We start from the raw sequence: 22,321 nt of genomic DNA, 5'->3' as shown, positions 1-22,321 counted from the left end.
ACTCAGGACCAGGGGCAAAGGAGGATGAGGGTAAAAGATTGAGAATCATGAATATAAATGTGTGTAAGTCTAAATTAATGAAAGATTAAAACTAAGAAATATTTCTGACTGCCTACTATGCATACAACAAAAAGAGAGGTTTATAGAGAGGGTATTCCTTCAAGGAGCTGACAATTCAATTAGGAAGTAAACAGTCTGTAAAAAGTTAAACAGTGCGTTAAAAATAACAGCTTAATGGATAATCACAAAAAATAATACAAAAGATTGAGAAGCTAGAAATCACTGGGAGATGCAGTCACTGGGATCATGAAAGAGGAGTGGGTCAGGGTTGGTTTAGATGGAGAACAGCTGAGAAAAAATACTGGAATGGAAGAATTAAATTATAAAATAATGAGACAAAAAAGTACAAGATCAGGCTATCTAATTATGAATGCAGAGGTCTGATTACTATAGAGGATTCAGAAAGGCATCTAATTTGAGATTAATTTAGAAAGATATGGAAGACCTTGAATGCCAGAGAAATGGGTGTAAATATGATTTAGGAACTAGGAAACCACTGGACAATTTTGGTCATAAAGGAAACAAAATCTGGTTGTGGGTAGGGGGAGGCACAAAAAAACAAGCTTTTTTTTGGTCACAGGATTCCATGACCGTAATTGTAATACTTACAAATATGATATTTAGTAGTATTCAGTACTAAAAGGTTTAATGCTTAATTAAATGTTCACTAGTAAGAAAGATTAAGCAACAGTGAATTTACTGAGCTAATATTCTTTATTAAAATATTCCAATAACTTCTAAACCAGTTTTGTTTCTGTAACATGCACTTCTAATACCTGTTCAGCAATATAAAAAGTTTTGCTGTTTGTTCTAGGATGAATCCACAAACAACGGAAAGTTTCACCAAGTATAGGATTGTAAGGTTTCTTCAGTCCCTGGTAAAAAAAAAAGAAAGAAAGAAAAAAAAGAAAAGAAAAGAAAAGAAAATACAAGTTTCAAAATACAAATCTGAAAGATTCAAAATAGTTTAAACTAGTCAAAATGGATTTAGCGATATCATGTAGGATTTATCCATATGAAATTTCACAGTAGAGGGGCGCCTGGGTGGCTCAGTGGGTTAAAGCCTCTGCCTTAGGCTCAGGTCATGATCAAGCCCTGTGTTGAGCTCTCTGCTCAGCGGGGAGCCTGCTTCCCTTCCTCTTTCTTTGCCTGCCTCTCTGCCTACTTGTGATCTCTGTCAAATAAATAAAATCTTAAAAAAAAATTTAAAATTTCACAGTAGAGACATAAAAAAATGAAATAAAATGAAATCACTTCAATCCACAATATAGGTCTAAATGATCAAGTAGTTTGCAATTTTGCTGACTCAAGAGGCCTTGTAATGCTTATCAATAAATAAAGATAACATAATAAAGAGCTCATATAAGGTTAAAGAAAATAAAATATAAACATTACCTTTGGCTTTTTATAGAATCCTGACAAATACCATTTCACTACTTTCTTCAAACGGAAATAAGGATTTTCTTCAAGAGCAGCCCTAAAAAACCAAAATGGTATACATTAAACTTTCACAAAATATATCACAAATTCTCCCTTCTACTTATCAAGTAAACAACCGAGTATGAGATATGACTGGAAAACCCAAGTCATATTTAAAAGAGATAGTAAAAACAAACATGTACATCAGTCTTTAAGAATAACTTTTCATAGTCTGGTTGCTTTTCTTCCCATTTTTCCTATTGTGTGATATACTGCCCAGGTCTTTGCTCAAGCAGTTTTTGGAAACTCTCCAAACCAAGGTTTTTCAAGTGGGTTCATAGAGCCCTAGATGTTGCTAGGAGTTCTGTGAAAAATTATGATTAAAAAAATAAATAAAAATAAACACATTTGAGATTCAAGGACTGCATGATTCCTAGCATTTACAACGATGGGGCCAAGCAGTCTCATTAACAGTTTCATTAGAGGTGTTCAGCTCCCTACTTGATTTAGTTTGTTCTCAGTAACTAATGTTAGTTAGAGGAGATCAGTAACTGGTGAGTGCCATCCTACATGAAGGGAGGACGACAGGCTGATATTAATCTCTCCCATGAAAAATGCTCCATTAAGAAAAGGATTGTATGTTTTTTTAGTTCCTAGTACAAAATACAGAAGTTTCATATTACAAATATGGAAGTTTTAAGATAACTGAGTCAATCAAAAAGGATTTAACTTATTCTTAGTGATTTTCCAGTGAATAATATCTATCAGTGTAGCAGATAATCAAAGAACAATTTTCATTTTAAAGAAGAAATTTTTAGAAGCCATTACTCAGCTACCCTCCTTGCCCTTTTGCTATTGCTATAAACACTGCAGAACACTGATCATGTATGCCACAAGTGAATTCTACTGAGTTTTCATACATACACAACATATAATATATATGAATAATAATTATAATTTAACTATTTATTAGCAAATAGAATTATATAGCCAGAACATTTTTTAAGTGAAAGAAAAGGTAGCAAACCACACACATTTCTTTGGACCTTGCTTTTTCCACACACGTATAATCCTAATGATCCCTCCAAATCAGGTTATAGACTTCTTATGTATAAAAGTATCATACAATATTTAACCACCTCAACTATGGCTGAATACCTGAGTTATCAAATCTTTTACTATTACTAGCCTTGCTGCAACAATCTTGCATATATGTCATTTTGAATATGCAGAGAGGTATATCTGTAGGAGTTATTACCAGAAGCAGGATTACTGTATCAAAGGACTGAATGAAACTATAATTCTGATAAATATTGCCGGATTCCCATCAAAAGCACTGTGCTAGTTTTTATCAGGCAGCAGAAGAGTACAAGTGCCCATTGCCCCACAAAGCCTTGGCAATGGTGTGTGTAGCCAGAACAATTTGGGAAATGGGCTTCTCGCAAGAAGATCTTACTGTGATTTATAGGAACTTGCCTCATACTCTGAGAGAAATGAATTTCTAGACGGATAAAAGAACTATAATAAGATGTAAAGCACAACCTGTGTATAAAAGCTTTTGGATTTTAGTCACTGTGATGGATAAAAAATAATAGCTCATAATTTGAACCTGCAGTTTTCTTATTTTGAGCGAGATGTTTAAAGACCGTTTGTATTCATTTTCAAACTCTGGTCATTTCCTCCACTCCTTTTTCTATTAAGTTGCTGATCATCTCATTAAATTTCTAAGAGCCCTTTTTATTTTAGGGAGATTAACACTTTGGGTGTGCCTTAATTTGCAAAAATCTCCCAGTTTCTCAATTATCTTTTGATTTAGCTTATGATTTTTTTTTGCAATGTTCATTATTGTAACTGGTAGACTAATAATGTAATTACTAAACTGAATACAGATATTGATGCAGAATCTAAAAATCAGGTCATAGTACCAGATCTCTATATCCTAGAAAACACAGTGTCTTGAATAGCTGGAATGGGGGCAGCATGCAAAACTTGGAAAGGTATGCATAAAGTTGATGTCTTTCACTGGTTCTCCAGGAAACTGCTAGGAAAGGGGTGGCTCTTCCTCCACCTTCTTTATGCCTGCCTTCCTCAAAATTTTACCCAGGATCAGCTGGCAGAAAGAAAAGCAAAGATGGAAGTGGGGATTTATATCATGAGCCAGCAACTGGCCTGGTTGTGGTAAGCTGCACATGCCTCATGAGCACGTAGAGAAGATACGTGTTAACAAAAGTACAAGCCCCAGGATGGGACCTGAACAAGAGCTTAGTCGACCCAGGCAGGGGTGGGGGAAGAGGAACATAAGGAATCCCAATCACCTCTTCCTATGTTGGGACAGTGAACAGGTCAGGGAACCTGAGAAAGCAGTGCTGTTTAAAAAGGGGGTGGGGGGCACCTAGGTGGCTCAGTGGGTTAAAGCCTCCACCTTTGGCTCAGGTCATGATCTCCGGGTCTTGGGATCAAGCCCCGCATTGGGCTCTCTGCTCAGCAGGGAATCTGCTTCCCCCTCTCTCTGCCTGCCTCTCTGCCTACTTGTGATCTCTCTCTGTGTGTCAAATAAATAAATAAAATCTTTAAAAAAGGAAGCAAGCAGTGCTGTTGGTAAAGGGGTAGACTCTCTGTCTTCCTCAAGCATGTTGTCTTCCGATGAGACTTCATAAATGGAAACATTGTAGCAAAGTATTAAATACTTACTTAGGTCAACTGTAGAAATGATGAAGAGAGTGAAGAGTGATATCTCATAAGAGATGGATTTTGGTAAGACATAATCACTGTACTTATAGACTTCTGAAAAATCTCTTAAAACCATGAAGTGTCTTCTGCTTTTAAAAAATCTACAAAATATCTACAAAAAAAGTCTAAAAAAAGTAAGAATCTACTTACTCAGACAGGAAATCTGCATGATAGTAGTAATCTGAAAGTTTATCCAGGAAAGAACGAGGTTCCAAAATAAATGTAGGTAGAACCACCCTGGACAGGTCCATGCCAGGACGGACTTGTTTCAGCAGGGTCCAGATAAGGCTTTTGTTTTCTTCAGACACAGTTTCTGTTTGAGAAGCCTCACCTGCCTTTAGCAATTAACAAAAAATACTGAAATATTATATTTATTTCAGGCATTTTAGATATGTAGATATGACATTTGATGTTGAAATCTGAATATGCTATAGAACTATTTCAAGCATTCTTAACATGAGTGGAAATAACTCATAAGGTAGTAAGACTATAGCTATAAAATTTAAGTAAAAATAGTAGTTGTTAATAGACATCACAGGGAAGGATATACACAAAGAATTCATTACATGCTATTATTTTATACTGTACTTACTTCTATGCACTAGCAATAACAAGAAAGTTGTAAGCTCACGTATCTTTGCAATTTACATTGTACCTGGCAATGACATCAAGCAGTACTATTCTATTTCAAAAACAAACTGAAGAAAATGTAAACTTTATATTTAATAGAATATATTGGTACTTGTGAGAGTATATATATTTGTTTATAAATTCTGATATATTTCATATGTATGCAATTTTAAAAATAAAATAGGTATCATACAAATATTTTCTTTCAAAAAATAAGCACTACGTCAAAGAAATGTCTTCAATCTCACTTGGAAGTTCCCAAGAATTAGAAAAACAAAATTTATGAAAATCAGATTTTTACCTCTCCTAGTTCTTCATGGCTCTGTTCAGTGTAGGTAGTCTCCTTTAAAGGCTCAATGGGCTCAGGTTCGATATAAGAGTCATCTTGCCTTTCTGATGTATCTGTGTCACTTTCTTCACTTTTTCCCATCACCTCATTATCAGACTCATCATGCTCTTGATCATTTTCTTTATCGGATTTATCAGAGTACATATCTTGGTCCTTAAAATGTTGCCGTTCAATTTCACTATCATTTAACCTTGAGGGAAGGATTAGGAGGAAGAATAAAGGAGATTAAGAATATATAATTTATAAATCAGATGATCTGAAACATTTATTAAGACTTTAAGTGTCAGGCACTGTTATGTGGTTTACACAACTTTACTCCGTTAACCCTCAAAAATAAGCCTATAAGTATTATTATTATTCTTACCTTACAGATTAGTAAATAAAGGCATAGAAAATTTAAATAAAAACCTGGGAAATATTAAAAGAGAATACTCTGAGTTCTCTGTCTCTTTAACACTTAGGGCTAAAAGCTTCAAAAAGCAAAATTTTAGACTTTCCCTTGTTATATTTTTTTCTTAGTTTTATAAACATCCTCACTTGAATCAACTTCACTATCATTTCTGGTCTAAAGAAAAACTTCAAGTCAACGTCATCAGATTCTCAAGTGAGCTCAAATGAATTATGACTTTCCCTCTATAAAGGTCTCTCCAAAGTCACTCAAAATAAGTGAAAATATAAAAGTAATCCTCTCTCTTTAATACTTGACTCATAGGCTTAATCTTGAAAAAAAAGTTCAGGAAGAATTGCTAATGGAAATTTTGGTTTATAGAAATAAACCTATACTAAAATTGATTAAGTTGCTATACCCAATCCTATTCTTACTTACAGTGATTAGGATTAATAATTTGTTCAGAAAGGAATTTTTTAAAAAACCCCTCACTTCCAGAATAAAAAAAATGTAAAAATTTTTCCCCAAAATATTCATTTGTTTGGGTTTTAACAAAAGATACTTAAAAAAAAAAAAAGAAGATTTTATTTATTTATTTATTTATTAGAGAGAGAGAGAGTGGGGGCAGGGGCAGAAGGAGAGAAAAAGAGAATCTCAAGCAGACTCTGTTCTAAGCACAGAGCCAGGTGTAGGGCTGGTCCCACAAGAGTTGCATGCTTAATAGAACAAGCCACCCTGGCTCCCCTAACCAAAGAATTTCTAATAAAAATTCATTTTTATAGTACTAATTTTCTTTTGTTCCCTTTATAATCATGTATTTAAAAAATGTAGTCTCAAATTCTGTCCCTATTTTCTTACCACCTACTCTCTCCTTGATTTTCATGGTCTGGATTTCACTCCCCTGAATCCACTGAATCTGTTCCCTTAAAGGTCACTAACAATGGCTTAGTTGACAAATCCAATGGCCTTGTCTTATCTTCATCTTCTGTGACTTCTCTGTGATTTTTGATGATTATTTTCCTTGAAGTGGTCTTAGTGCTTGGGTTGCATGTAACTTGGTTTGACTCTTTGAGCTCTCTGATCCCTCTTAGTTCGTTCCATCCTTAAGATATTTTATTCTTCCTTGGCCCTTTTATTTTTTCTATCCTTTCTCTCCTTCGCAAGCTTGCCAATTTCAAGCCTTCACCATCATTTCAATTTGATTTTCAAACCCATGCATGCATAAATAAGCTTCAGGCCCATGTTTTTAAATGCTTGGCTGATATAATCTATATATCCTGGGATCAATGCGTCCTCAGCATGTCCAATATTTAACACATTATCATCTCCCAACACAGTCTTTTTTAAAAATTTTACCATCATCTTACCAGTCATTCAGGCTTAAAACTTGTGATATTTAACTTCACCCACTCCCTGTCCCCTACATCCAAGCAGACTATACATCTCAGGGAGGCCTCCATTCCCCCATTCTCTGCATCCTCAGCTCTTAGCTCATGTTCTGCCATACAGCCAAATGAACAAATAGCTATGTTGACTCTACCTTTGTAAAAATCTGTTTCCTGATTCCCTAGCTGAATGTTAGCTTCCTATCCTCTAAATTCTCCTCTTCCTGTAACACCCTGAAGCATCCCTCCCCTTTGGTTATTTATATCATTCAGTTGCCTGGCAATTTTTAGGTTTCAAACAAATCAAAACAAACAAAAACTCTCTTCAGGATCACACAACTAGTAAAAAGTATTGTACTGGATTCAAATTTAGGTCATATCTGATCTCCCTATTTATAATGCAATGAATAATATAAAAGGTATGTATAATGTCTTATACAGAAAAGAGGCTCAAAAAATTTCAATGAATAAATATGTGAAGAAGATGATGTTTTAAGATTCCAAAATAATAGCACTTAAAAATCACCTGGGATTCAAAAAAAAAAAAACAACAAAAAACACAATGGGCTATTTATAGCTGAAGAGCTTTGAGGGAAAAATCTTGGGAAGAAGCCCCAACATTCATTCATTCATTCCTAACTTTGAGGAAAGTCACCTCAATGCTGATGAGAATAAGTAGTTTCAGAACAGAAGTTGAGTACTGGGACAAGGGAGGAGAAGGGAAATCTAATTTTTTTTCCTACAAAGCAACAAGCTGTGTGAACATCAAACTAAGTATTTGTTAGGTTCCACAGGGAAATATTTTTTTTAGTATTAACTACAATGACTATCTCAGAGGATAAAACAAAAAAAGGATACAGTTCTAACTTGAAAACACTTAAAATAGGAGAATTCCACAAAAACCAGATAGAATAAGTGCCATTATCAAAAAAATTAAAAAGTGTTACAGAATAGCTATAGAAGATTATATATAAGATTATACCTTACTGTCATGAAGCAATAAAGGCTTTGCATTTGATGTAATATTTGAGATTGGTCTTGAAGAAAAGAATTATTACAGGAAAAAAGAGCAAGGAGGACTTAGAAACATTGTTAATGGAGGGAACACCATGTACAAAGACATGGTATATATTTGGGAAAGAAATTAATGTGAATTAATTCACATTAGCTGAAATCAAGGAAATAACTTTCTGTACCTTATAACAGCAATTAAAAAGATTTCAAACCAGCCCTGAAGCCATATAATGGGAAGAAAACAGACAAGTTCAATTTCAGATACACTATAAAAATTCTAGGCCAACCAACTAACCTAGTGAACAACATAGTCCCTCATAAAAATTAGTGACAGAAGCTACTCACTGAAAGTTGTCACCACTGTGGAGATTGTTAGCACGTAATAAGCCATACAAAGTCACATGTGTACTCTCTGATGAAATGCTCAGGTCATGTTCCTTTCCTTCCCTGATCATTGTACGTTTAAGAAGACTAGAACATTTCAAAGCCAACTCCAAAGCATCCATCCAGCACCTTCCTAGAAGAACACAGATTCATATGCAGTGTAGATCAAGAAACTATAAAAACCAGTAGCCATCTTAATTTAACACTGTTAACCTTTAAGAATACTATTATTTCTTTGAGAAATGTGAACTGGCAAAGTTAATTTGAATATAAAATCTTGCAAGGATTATTTTAATAAGTTTTTTTTTTTAACATATAATGTATTATTTGTTTTAGGGATACAGGTCTGTGAATCATCAGTCTTAGATAATTCACAGCACTTACCATAGCATATATCCTCCCCAATGTTAACAAGTGCTTTTTACAGACAAAGCATCTAGTAACCACTGGTAAATGAACAGCATATAGGATGCATTAGAAAGTACACCTAATCTTGGGGCACCTGGGTGGCTCAGAGGGTTAAAGCCTCTGCCTTTGGCTCAGGTCATGATCCCAGAGTCCTGGGATGGAGTCCCACATCGGGCTCTCTGCTCCGCAGGGAGCCTGCTTCCTTCTCTCTCTCTCTGCCTGCCTCTCTGCCTACTTGTGATCTCTATCAAATAAATAAATAAAATCTTAAAAAAAAGAAGTACACCTAATCTAAAATAAATGTACTTTATTTTTAAAATCTTAGAACAGTAACAGGTAGTATAATTTGCAACTACCAAAGGCGGCACATAAAATATACTGAAGACATTAGGTTTCTAATAAACAAACTTACCAAAATGATGTTTTGTTGTTGATAAAAGGTCTATCCCCAGGTTTACCATCCATTCTACTTACATGTATGAAAATTTCTGAGTCATGGAAATGCCTATACAGTATTGTCATGAACTGCGGTATTAGTAGAAACACTAATAACCTAATTTTTAAAATTAAAATTTATTTATTTATTTTTGAAAATATTTTATTTATTTATTTGATAGAGAGAGAGAGAGAGATCACAAGTAGGCAGAGAGACAGACAGAGAGAGGAAGGGAAGCAGGCTCCCTGCCGAGCAGAGAGCCCGATGTGGGGCTCGATCCCAGAACCCTGGGATCATGACCTGAGCTGAAGGCAGAGGCTTTAACCCACTAAGCCACCCAGGTGCCCCTAAAATTAAAATTTAGAACTGTATTAGCAAAACAAAAAACCTGTTAGTTGCTATTAAAAATGTATATATATGTTTTAATATGTGCTGGAAATATCAGTCACGTAAAACACTTTTCCTAATGTAAGCTTGTGCATATGGTATTTTAATTTTAAAAATCATCATTAGGTAAAGTAAACTTTGAAAACTTACAAGATTTTCTAGGCTAAGCTAAATTATGAAACATTAAAGTGAGGAAGAAATCCATTATCAATTATTAAGGTTTAAAGTTAGCTTTGCTATAACGTAAGTTTTATTCTCTCCATATTGTCTTAAGAATTAAGTATTAAGTTACTAGGCACAGAACAAAGTTTGTACTTGAATCTCTTACATAAAAAAACTCAAAACAGTGTATATGTGTTATAATGTTAATTTAAAAAATTTTATTTATTTATTTGACACAGAGAGAGTACAAGCAAGGGGACTGGCAGGCTGGGGGAGAGGGAGAAACAGACTCCTTGCTGAGCAGGGAGCCCAACGTGGGGTTTGATCCCAGGACCCTGACATCATGATCTAAGCCGAAGGCAGATGCTTAACTGACTGAGCCACCCAGGTACACATGAATGTTAATTTTTTAAAAATTTTTTTAAAAGATTCAATCTCCCAGTCAAGCTAGAACAGTTGGACGCTCAACCAACTGAGCTACCCAGGCACCCCATAAATACTAATTTTTATAATAAAATACAAATAGTATATTTAATATACCTCTAAAATTATAAAACTTAATGAGTTACCAAGAAGAACACTAACAAAGTCAAAAGGTGTTAATACATCAATGGAGGATGAAGAAGATAACTTCAGGTTGCCCATTTGTCACTTGATTTTACAATGCTTCCTTCCTATCAGATTTCTCTGTTTGCCTACAAGGTTAATGATATTTTAGTATCGTAAGCAATTTATCACTATAATACCTCTGCTGAAATACCATACTAAAGCGATTAACCCCAAAGGAAAATACACAGTGGCATATAAAATAAACCCTTAAAAATCAGGACCCAAATCAAATCCATCAAAATCTGTATTTACCATCTGACTCTGAAGTAGCTCGTATGATCAGGTAACTGCTAGGTAAGGGCTGAGTTATAGATCCAACTGCTTCACCTTTTGGACCCTTAAAACAAAATAAAATAAACAGTATACAATAGGTATTATGAAATCTCAACTTGATATTATCCATTATTACCTGTAACAATCTAAGATAGGTATGGGTTATAACCTAAAAGCAAACAAGCTTAATCCCATGCTTAAGAAAGCAGATGGTAAGTATTAAGAAAAGTTCTCCTCTTTCAAAAAATATTCTTCCTTACCAGAAAACTGAATAACTTATAGCTAACTTATTCATCTAGTAAAGAGAAACCTGCAATTTATTATACTAGACCAAACTTCAATTTAAAAGAGAAATTTCCATCCCACAGATACTACTAAGATAAATAATATTAAATTTCTAGAGACCTAAAAAAAAAGCTGGAAATATAATTTATAAGAAAAAAAAAAGAATTTTGACTAGATCTAGGGAAAAAAATCTCCATTTCACAACAACTTATAAAATTGTTATAAAATAACAATGAAAAAAGCTAATTTTATTTTTCCAGAAAGAAATGAATTTTGTTATTGCTGTTTTTTGGCCAGGGTTATTTGTTTTAGGAGTATACAGCACCAAGAACTCTATAGTAATTAGTATCACTAAGGCTAACCTCAGATGAACCCCGTTCTTCCCTGGAAAGAAAATCTGAGGATAGAATAGTATAATTTTGACAGACAAACCATAATTTTAAGCTGTAAGATAAAAGAATAAAATGAATTTGAGAAGCATAAACATAAAGAAGATATATATTCAAAATGAAAAAAACAAAAAAATAAAAAGTCAGTATAATTTTAAGAAGTCCTGTTATACCACTTGGTTATTTTCAAATAGCTTTATATTTTATAGGCCAGCTCCTAGAACCAGCAGAGAGTAGGATCCAGTCACACTGCTTGGGTTTTGAGCTTGGTTCCATGCTAGAAAAATTACTTAAATAACCTATTTAGGCCTCAATCTCTTTACATGGGTAACAGAAAATTACAACATGCTTAGGTATGAGAATTTTTAAGAGTCCACAAAAGTGCTTAAGAGTTCCTTATACAAAGTAAGAACTGATAAATATTACTTCTACCTTATCATAGGATAATGACTTTAAAGCTGTTTAAACCATGTCCTAAGCATATTTTGCTTGTGGAAATGTTCTGATGATCATCTAATGGACAAATTTCCCTCCCTCCCAACAATAGTGAGAATTCAATAAATTTGACATTAAAAATATTTTTTAATAATTTAAAAATTCATTATAACTCTTACAATCCCTAAAAGTAGTAGTGAAGAATAAATACTGTGCATAAAAGGTTTTGAAAGTTATTTTTTTTTCACTTGAGAATGACATGATACATAATTAACAGACCTTCTTTGGGTTAAATTCTTTCCCTGTTGGAAATGCCTAATCCCGGAATGGAACTAACTCTCTAATCCTAAATTTAGTCCTGCTATGACTATAGGCTACTGAAATAAAGTTTAAAAGTCCAGATATTTTATAGGTGTATATATATATATTGCCTAATTAAGCAAAACCAAGAAATATTTAAAAGCTGAAGTTACTTTTGTTTAACCCTAAGTCTCAATTAGGTGGCTTCCCCCAAACCCTTTATTTATGTAAAATTGACCTTTTTAGAAACTAAAACGGTTGCTTTGTCAAAATTTGAACTAAATCCATTTATTTTATTAGCATGTAGTGCATTTTTAAGTTAGATCATAAAGGAAAACAAAGCCTTTTGGTGTACACAGTTCATCGTGGGTAGAGATAAAAAGAGGAATAATGCATTTAAAAACAAGCAAATTTAGATGTCCTGGCAGAGGTCAGATTGATTTATCTCCATTTTGAAACTCACAGGTTATCATCTTTACCTTTCACTAGGTAACAAATGCTTACTTACCTTCACTGCCCAAATAGACTGCTCCAAAGGATGAAAAAGTTTGAAACAAAAGCCATCCTTTTTTGATGGACGTTCAATGATTTCACAGGCATTCAGAAGGACTGTTCCTACCCACTGACCATTTTTCTGGGTTTTATAAATCAGTAGCACACCGGGTTTCAAAACACACCACAACTTGGTCCAGCTCTTTAGAGTACCACGAATCTACAGAAAGATAAGTTTATTTAGGAAATAAAGCTCTTTTTCTTTTTGCTCTGCAATATAAAAACTCAGTAATAGCAAATAGGATGTTTTAATCTAAAATTTCCACAAAACATACACTTTAGATTCAGTAGATTTTTTTTAAGCTACTAGATGGTAAGCTATTACCTGCACACAAAGGTAAAAATAGCATGGCTCCTGCCTCTGAGTAACTAAAAGCCTAGCCAGAGACTAGTTAAGAGTTTCAAAATAATGTCAAGTAGAATGGTTTTCCTAACCCTCCGGGCCAGCTTAGGAGCCATTAAAACACACTTTCCTAGTACCGAGATTCTCCTCTTATTAGCAGCTATTGTAACTTTATCTGTGAGAGTATAAGAAAATTCCACCTTTTTAAAAAAGATTTTTATTTATTTGTTAGAGAGAGAGAGAAGGAGAGTGTGTGCGCCTGTGCAAACAAGCAGGGGGAGCAGCAAGCAGAGTGTGAAGCAGGCTCCCAGCTTAGCAGGGAGCCCGAGGTGGGACTTGACCCCAGGACTATGGGATCATGACCTGAGTCCAAGGCAGCCACTTAACTGACTGAGCCACCCAGGCATCCCAAGATTATTCCACCTTTTAAGATCCCCCCCATCCAACACACACACTATATCAACAGTGCTGAAATCACTGCTAGCACAAACACCAGGCATTTATTCCCTAAATATTCAGAGTGGTAGGAAGAAGGAAGAACTCTCTTGCAACCCTAAAATTACCTTCTCTAAATTACTTTGTTCTTAGTAATTACTTAAAGTAGGCCATTTAAGTTCTTGGGGGAATTTAAAAATACAGTTACCTGAATCTCTCCAGTCTCAAAATGTTCCTCATCCCAGGGTTTAATGTTATGTCAATAACAGGTCTATAACTGTTTCTCCTATCAATTCCTATTTCTGTCATCCATTAAAATGTTTCTATGCAAGTCACTGAATTCACAATACTGAAAAGAATGCTAATATATTTAGTATAAAAACTAGTAATTATCTTCATTTTTATTTACTGTAAAACATCTGCTCTCTCCACACACTGTTATGAATTATGAAATAAATATAGGACTCCCTAACCCTGAAATAGGCATACCACAGTAATTGTAAAGAAGAAAAATTAGTGAGTGGGAGTTTTGAGCCAGGAATGAAGAAAAAAGAAAGTATCTTTGAGAAAAGTATGTGCTTATGTAAAAGAAATGAAAAGACAAGAAAAGCAAAACAGTTATCCTAAGATAACATTCTGGATCTGGGACATGTGACAATAGAACATGGATGGCAAATATAAAAATGAAGGTATGATTTAGAAAGTCAGGCAGGGGATGTGTTGGAGACTTCTAGGGGATTAGCTGTAGGAATCCAATGTCAGAAGACAAGAGAAAGAAGTTTAGCTCTGAAAACCCAAGTGAGACATGGAGCCTAAAGACTTCTAAGTAGAGTCAAAGTAAGTCAGAATGTGTTTTCAGCACAACACTGAAGAAAACCCTAGTTCTATCTGAACTAACAAGAAAACTATCATTAGGTTCCCGTTTTAATCAGAGAACTTCCACAAAAGATCTAACAATTTTATGTTGGAGGTTCAACCAACTCTTTGGGAGAGTGGAAAACTTTCAGGGCTGGGGTGATTTTTAGATTAAGGTCAGGTACTAAATTTCCTAGGAGTCAGAGTCTGAACAAGATCATTCTTTTTTTTTTTTTTTTTTTTTTTTTTTTAAAGATTTTATTTATTTATTTGACAGAAATCACAAGTAGATGGAGAGGCAGGCAGAGAGAGAGAGAGGAGGAAGCAGGCTCCCCACTGAGCAGAGAGCCCGATGCGGGACTTGATCCCAGGACCCTGAGATCATGACCTGAGCCGAAGGCAGCGGCTTAACCCACTGAGCCACCCAGGTGCCCCTGAACAAGATCATTCTTAAACTCAGCATTAGTCTAAAAGATTCCAACTGAATATTCTTCAGGTAAGAATGAGAAGGAGGATAGTGGGGGAAAAAATGGAAATAAAAGTAAGTGGAAATAACCAGAGGCCAAAATAAGGTATGGAAACATCAATATGCATGTTTTTCTAAAAATTAATCCTTTCCGAATGATGACTTTTACATTAACTTTATTTCATATCTTCTCAATAATGCATATACCAAGTCTACAATAATACTAAATGACAGTCTGAACAGCAAAATATTTCTTTAGACTGTATAATATCACACAAACTAAAAAGCCTTTTAAAAAGAACTGCTATCTATATTTATGTTATTTCAAGACAGACAACGTTAAGTTTCCTTCTCCCCATTAAGACTGGAACATAGAACCTCTGGGATACAATTAATAGGTTGCCAGTGATAAACAATCATCCCAGGAGTTGTTTTTGTCTTGAAGGCTTTAGGTGCACTCTGGGCTTTCCTATTCCAGTAGGTAAACATCCAGCAATTTGAATTCAAGCTTCAATGCAAACTGACCTTCAACCAATCAGCCATAACAATAACAGAAGGATCTGTGATTGTACTGAGTAACTCCTTTGTGGCTCTTTTCTTTTCTTCTCGGTAATTTTTCTTTTGCACCTATTTTACACAAATAATAGAAAAATTAAAAATTCATTAGAAATGGGCAATTTCTTTCCAAAATTTTTAGGTCTATAACATGTAGAATATAAGATTCTAAACCTGTTTTAGAATTCTAGCTTCTTAGGATAAAAAAAAAAACACTTTTTAAGAGCTGGTAGGAATTTTAAGAGCTGGTAGGAATTTTTATTTCATTTAGCTGTCTTTACTATACCCTATCCTATTCCAAGACCCAGAATTGACCACTATTAACAGTTCTGGAAAACACTATCTTTTCAGGTTTTTTTCTATGTATATAATCTAAAGAAATACACAGCTTTCGTGGCTTTGTTTTTTTAAGCTTTTTTTTTTTTTTTTAAAGTTCTCCTATTCAATATTTTTTGGAGCATCTCCATGCCTACCTCATTCATTTAATTGACACATAAGCTTCGTAGTATGAAAAAAACAGTAAGAGCTAATGTTTACTGGACACATTCTGCATACCAGTTTACTGTTCTAAGCACTTCACAAGTACCATCTCATTTAATCTTCACAATAACCCCAGAAACTAAGACAATTATTATCCTTATTTTACAGATAAGAAAACTGCGGCACAAACAGTAATTTGCCCAGGATCACACAGCTAGTAAGTCATGGAGGCACGACTCATCAAAGGCAGACTGGCTTTAAAGGACATGCTCTTAACCATCATACTAACTGCTTCTATAATTTTTCTTAAAGTTCTCTTACTGATGGAAATCCACTCTGTTATCAGTTTTTTCATATTACAAACAATGCTGCACTTGTTTTCAACTGGCAATTTTGTTTGCCTAATATGAAAAATAAATAATTAAGAAATCATAAAATGATATTAATTTATTCAAAATATCAAAATACGTTCATAAATTACCTCTCAGATAATCTGGGAAGGCTGCACTGGATTAATACAGTCTTATTATTACTTTGTTATTATACGGATGGGAGAAGAGTGGTGATAAACTATCAGTGATAATTTCTTTTAGCTATAAAACATTCCTAGTTGTACTTAATGACTATATACATCTAAAAAATTTTAAATAATTCTACAGCCAAAAAACTTCAAACTTTTAGTCTTTATTAATATGCATATCTGAATAACAGTTGATTTAATATGGGATTGTAAACACAAATGCATCCAGGATCAGATATAAGAAAAAAAGGGGTAAAATAGACCATGCAGGGATCAGAGTCAAAGAGAAAGCATGTATTGCTGAAGATTCAGGATCTGTGGCCGTACTGGAAGGCAAGCCCAAGGCCGTATTTCTTAAAGAGAGGTTGGAAAGCTGAACTTGTATTTGTAACCTCAAATTTTTAGAACATTGTATAGATTAAAATATATCTACCTGTGGGTCAAATTCAGCCCATAACCCTGCAGTTAGTAAACTTGAATTTCAAAAAGCACTAGAGCCTCCCATTACACGTTCTACAACACAGTGATGTGCCTAACTAGGTATAACTGTGCAGAGCTATCCAGTCCTCAGCCAAAGGCATGACCAGTTGAGGCCCGAGGCAGCCCTGGACAGTCATCAAGTAGGCTCCTCTGTTGACTCCAGTGTGCCATACAAATATTAACATTCTTTACGTGTGCCTGTCTGGATACTATTTTTCTTTCCTTAGGAGACACATATTTATCTTGTTAGCCCATTTTCAAAAGCACATGGAAAGCATAATGTTATTTATGAAATAACTGGAAACAAACCTTGAGGGATTCTTTTTTTGTGAGCTTGCTTGAAGCAGAACTATCCTTCTCTGAGCCATTATAAAGTTTAGATTCAGACTGAAATCACATAGAAATAAACAAAAGAGAAATCATAATCAAACCTTCACTTATTTTATACATACAGAATATAAAAATTAATGTTAAAGCTATGTTTGTGAATTCTTCCCATTTATAGCTGTGATTTAGGCTAAAATAAATTTTCAAATGTCAATTTTCTCTATATAGATAGCTAGCTTCAGTTTAAAAGTAATCCATGTTAAATCCACAAAAGCACAAAATAAACACTAATCGGGAATGCTTGGTTGGCTCAGTCAGAAAAGGATGCAATTCTTGATTTTGGGGCTGTGACTGCAAGCCTCATGTTGGATGTAGAGATTACTTAAACAAATAAATAAATAAATAAAAACTTAAAAAAAAAAAAACCAACAAACCCTAATCAATAAATTAATCTACATGTGAGGTTAAATAAGACCATTTGTAATTTTTGCATTTCATTTTCCAGAATATTTCTAAGACACATATGCAATTATTTATTCTTTTTAGAACAAAAGTATCCAAAGTAACGTAATTTCTTAACAGTTAAAATATTCTAAATAAATGTACATTCTAGCAAGTTATGGCACACATTGCCCTACTGGTACTCATATATCATCAGAATTTAGTATTTAAACACCATCTAATTTGTAAATTTGTAGTGTTTAAAAACCAGTATTCCTAGTATCTACTTCTTTCTGCCTGTCCAGTGTCCCTAAAGTATTATTGTCTTAAACTTGTTTTCCGACTTTGCTTATACTTATTTTTATTTGATCTTCATAAGAACCTTGACAAATAGAGGCGCCTGGGTGGCTCAGTCAATTAAGCAGCTGATTGATTTTGGCTCAGGTTATGACCTCAGGGTGTGAGATGATCGAGACTCACATTGGGGTCAGCACTTAATGGAGTTCAGTCCTCTCTCTCCACCCCTCCCCATAGGTGCACTATTACTCTCTCTCCCTCTCTCAGATTAAGAAATCAATCTTGAATAGGCATAACAGTGATTTTATCTCCATTTTACAAATTGTGAAAGGGAGGTTCTACAGGTGATTTTCTAAACTAACAATAATGTTACAGGGACCAGAATGTAGGTCTCCTAATATAGCACTCTTTTGAAGAGACTACATTCTCTCACCAGAGTAAAAGAGCATAAATGTGAAAGTTGCTTTTGTAAATCTTAGACAATAAAATTAAACATGTTTAGTGTCATGTGTCCTATGATTTTCATTTTTATCTACTGTTTTATCTATTATTAGACAGAGAAGAGGGTATTTAAAGTTCTTAGCATGACTCTTGGGGCCAAAAAAGTACATGGGGCTTGATCCAAATGGTGGCTTTCAAATGCTGAATGGTTACACCTGCAAAGCACTAGGTGTGATTATATATAACAAAATGCTGGGTATAAATTCCCTCACTCAATTTTAAGAGCCATGAAGGCAGGGACCATACTTATTCACCAATGGTACCTAGCTATCACCTGGGGAAAAGAAAGGGCTCACTAAATATCTGATGAATTAATAAAATAAAAACTAAACTAGCATTTGGAACTCATTTTTTTTTTTTACCTCTCTGAAAAAACACCTCTGTTACTCGATACAAAATACGGGTTATTGGGGCATCTGGGTGGCTCAGTTAGTTAAGCGTCAGCCTTTGGCTCAGATCCCGGGGTCACGGAATTGAGCCCTACACCCGGCTCCTTGCTCAGCAGGAAGCCTGCTTCTCCCAATGCCTGCTCTGCCTGATGCTCCCCTTGCTTGTGCTTGCTTTCTCTCTCTCTCTCTGACAAATAAATAAATAAAATCTTTAAAAACAAAACCAAAAACTGATACAAGGAAGTTGAAAGGCAACGTGGGGTGTCTGGGGGGTAGGAAAGGAATAAATGGAACAAGGTGGGATCGGGAGGGAGACAAACCATAAGAGACTTTTTTTTTTTTTAAAGATTTTTATTTATTTATTTATTTGACAGAGAGAGAGAGAGAGAGCACAAGTAGGCAGAGAGGCAAGCAGAGAGAGAGAGGAGGAAGCAGGCTCCCTGCTGAGCAGAGAGCCCGATGTGGGACTCGATCCCAGGACCCTGAGATCATGACCTGAGCCGAAGGCAGCGGCTTAACCCACTGAGCCACCCAGGCGCCCACCATAAGAGACTCTTAATCTCACAAAACAAGCTGAGGGTTCGGGGGAGGTAGGGAGAGGATGGCTGGGTTATGGATATTGAGGAAGGTATGTGCTATGGTGAGTGCTGTGAACTGTAAACCTGGCGATTCACAGACCTGTATCCCTGGGGCTAATAATATATTATATGTTAATAAAAATTTTTTTTAGAGAGCAAATAAGGAAATACTGAAAAAAAATTAAAATGTTACTGAATTAAAAAAATATACGGGTTATTATGGTGATGATGACAATAACTGGCTGCACTAGATAGAAGGGAACTGCAAACTATGCTTAATGCAGAAGGTGGGGATCAACCCAATTAAATTTTTGTTGAAGTCACTCCCTTGAGAACTGAACTTGAAGCATCATACTACTTACTCTCATGGCAATGGCACTGATTGTGATACCAAAACAAATTTATAAAGTTGCTCAATCCCAAATGGGGTCTGTCTTCTCCTTGCCCCCAAGAACCTTAAAGATAGCATAGCTACCATCAGAACAGGATGATTTCTATTTCTCACAACTTAATAGGAAATGTACTTCTTAGACACTAGTAAATGAAGAATAAACACTAATGGAAAGTAATGGGTGCTTATTCTTTACCAAGAACCTTTTTAAACACTTCATGTGCACTACCTCATTGCACTACATCATATAACCTTAAAGCAATCCTATGAGATAGTAACAGTATCTCCCTTTTGCTAATAAGAAAACCAAGACTAACCAATTAGTCACAGAGCCAGTAAGTAGATGAACTGGGATTTGTACCCTGGTCTACCTAATTCTCATGCTCTTAGCCATTTCACTGTAATGATTTCTCACCTTTTAAAACTATTCACACAGAATTTTAGCCAGACTCAAATTTAAGATTTATCTTCATGAATAACAGGAAATGCTTCCCTCACATGATATAATCTGGCTTGGTGATTCCTAAAAGATTCTAGTATATAAAGCACCAGCAGGCCAGAAGGGAGGTCCATGTGAGCTTGGCAAATTTTAGAGAACACATATTTCAAGGAATCCTTGCCATTCTTTGTAGGCAGTTCTAGGGAAACAACAACAACAACAACAATAAAAAACCCCACTGACCAAGTTTTACAAGTTTTTTAAATACACTATACCTAAGTTTTCAGGATCAACAGGTTTCCTTTTAAATAACAAAACTCAAACTATTTTTGTTGGAAACATTTTATTAAAACTAATTTGTCCTTCTTTTAATATCTTAATTGGGGGCGCCTGGGTGGCTCAGTGGGTTAAGCCTCTGCCTTCGGCTCAGGTCATGATCCCAGGATCCTGGGATTGAGCCCCGCAGCACTGGGCTCTCTGCTCAGCATGGAGCCTGCTTCCCTTCCAATCTCTCTCTCTCTGCCTGCCTCTCTGCCTACCTGTGATCTTTGTCTGTCAAATAAATAAATGAAATCTTTAAAGGAAAAATAACCTTGGGGTGCCTGGGTGGCTTAGTGAATTAAAGCCTTTACCTTGGCTCCGGACATGATCCCAGGGTCCTGGGATTGAGCCCTGCATCGGGCTCTCCGCTTAGGAGGGAGCCTGCTTCCCGCCTGCCCACCCCTCTGCCCTGCCGCCTGCCTCTCTACCTACTTGTGATCTCTGTCAAATAAATAAATAAAATCTTAAAAAAAAAAAAAAGAAACAATAAAAATAAAACAACCCAAACTAAAATTATTTTAAAAATCTTTAAAAAAAAATTAATAAAATTAAGAAAAAAAAAACCCAAAACCAAACCAAACCAAACCAAACCCTTAACTGAACACTATCTTAATGATGACCACAGGGTTTAATGTACAGTATCGTTTGTTTCTTCATTAAATGGCCTTAGAATGCTCAGTATGTTATAGTTTCTTTTCCCTTCTTTCTTTTCATCCCCTCCCCGCTTGTAATATTGTTCTCTTAAGGGCTGTGTGACTTCAGGTTATTCAATCTCTTTCAGTCTTAGTTTCCTTGTTTGTAAAATCAGGATATTCCTATTGTAGGGTTGCTTTGAGGGTTAAATGAGGTAGTGTGCATGATATGTTTAACATACTACTTGGTATATATTGTGTTTCAGGTTTGTGACTATAGAGGAAAAGTGCTGTTAAAAATCTGACCTTTAAATAAATGAAACATTAACATATAAGAATACTTTCCTCTTGCTTTGAAAACTTAAAATACTACAGATATAAGGGATAATAATAATGTCAATATGACTAGTTCAGATATCCTGATTTGGAGGGTTTCTTAAATATCCAGGTAAATATATTTTTATAGCAAGTAATAGACATTTAGCATCCCTATAGATAAGCAGATGTATGTATGACTGGATAATCAAGTCAATAAATAGATCTGGGCTCAAAAACCACTATCCTTATAACAGGATTACTTTTATCCCACTAAATACATTACCCAGGCTGGTAATTCCTTTTGTTGAGATGGACTACTAAAAATTCATTTAAAAATGCTAACAGCAAGATGGGACAGATCTGATTAACTGACTTTTCCAATTCAATCACTTAAAAGATGCATGAGAAATAGAAACTGCCTTTATTTTTTAAAAATGGGGGGGGAAGTGTATTCATATATTTTAAGAAATAACCCAAATCCTATGACCAAAATGGCAGTATTAATACTTTTTGCATCAAATTCAGAAAAATATAAGGTTAAATTATGATGGTCTCAGTTGTGCACACTGATTATAGAAGAAGTAACAAAACTCTGTTTCCTGAAGTTACTTAAGTACAGTTAACATGATCAGAATTCCATGAGAATGTGGCTTAATGATAAATGTGTAAATTTTAGGATTGTCATGAAAAACAAGAGTGGGTTTTGTGTTAGAATATTTAAGGACAAACAGGTGACTATGCATCTCTTCAGCTAACAGAATAAACAAGGATTAAATCTAAGTTAAGGCAGAATCGATAGGTTTCAACTATTGGAAAATATCAGGATTTAAGTACAATTTTACTTACACTAGTTACCATGTTAAGAATCCCACTCATTTACTATAATCCCCCCCTTTTAAATAAACTCTGTGTTCAATGTGGGGCCTGAACTCAGGATCCAGATCAAAAGTCACATGCT

General features: G+C 34.9%; 1 protein-coding gene across 9 annotated transcripts in view; it reads right to left on the bottom strand.

The window, feature by feature from the left end:
• The window catches only part of OSBPL8 (oxysterol binding protein like 8), a 154,415-nt gene that overhangs the window by 22,668 nt on the left and 109,426 nt on the right, over nt 1-22,321 (bottom strand). For all 9 annotated transcript variants that reach the window (XM_059402420.1, XM_059402424.1, XM_059402426.1 and 6 more), the window contains 9 exons: nt 17,039-17,116; nt 15,220-15,321; nt 12,552-12,755; nt 10,614-10,698; nt 8,321-8,492; nt 5,141-5,378; nt 4,360-4,544; nt 1,456-1,537; nt 837-935 (listed from right to left, as the gene is read on the bottom strand). In XM_059402420.1, coding sequence (XP_059258403.1) covers nt 837-935; nt 1,456-1,537; nt 4,360-4,544; nt 5,141-5,378; nt 8,321-8,492; nt 10,614-10,698; nt 12,552-12,755; nt 15,220-15,321; nt 17,039-17,116 — 1,245 coding nt within the window. The remainder of the gene's footprint in view (nt 1-836; nt 936-1,455; nt 1,538-4,359; nt 4,545-5,140; nt 5,379-8,320; nt 8,493-10,613; nt 10,699-12,551; nt 12,756-15,219; nt 15,322-17,038; nt 17,117-22,321) is intronic.

The sequence above is a fragment of the Mustela nigripes genome, chromosome 6 (genome assembly GCF_022355385.1).
Source record: "Mustela nigripes isolate SB6536 chromosome 6, MUSNIG.SB6536, whole genome shotgun sequence".
In the NCBI taxonomy this organism is placed as follows: Eukaryota; Metazoa; Chordata; class Mammalia; order Carnivora; family Mustelidae; genus Mustela; species Mustela nigripes.
Note: the sequence above shows the minus strand (reverse complement) of the source record. Positions and strands in the feature narration are given on the sequence as shown.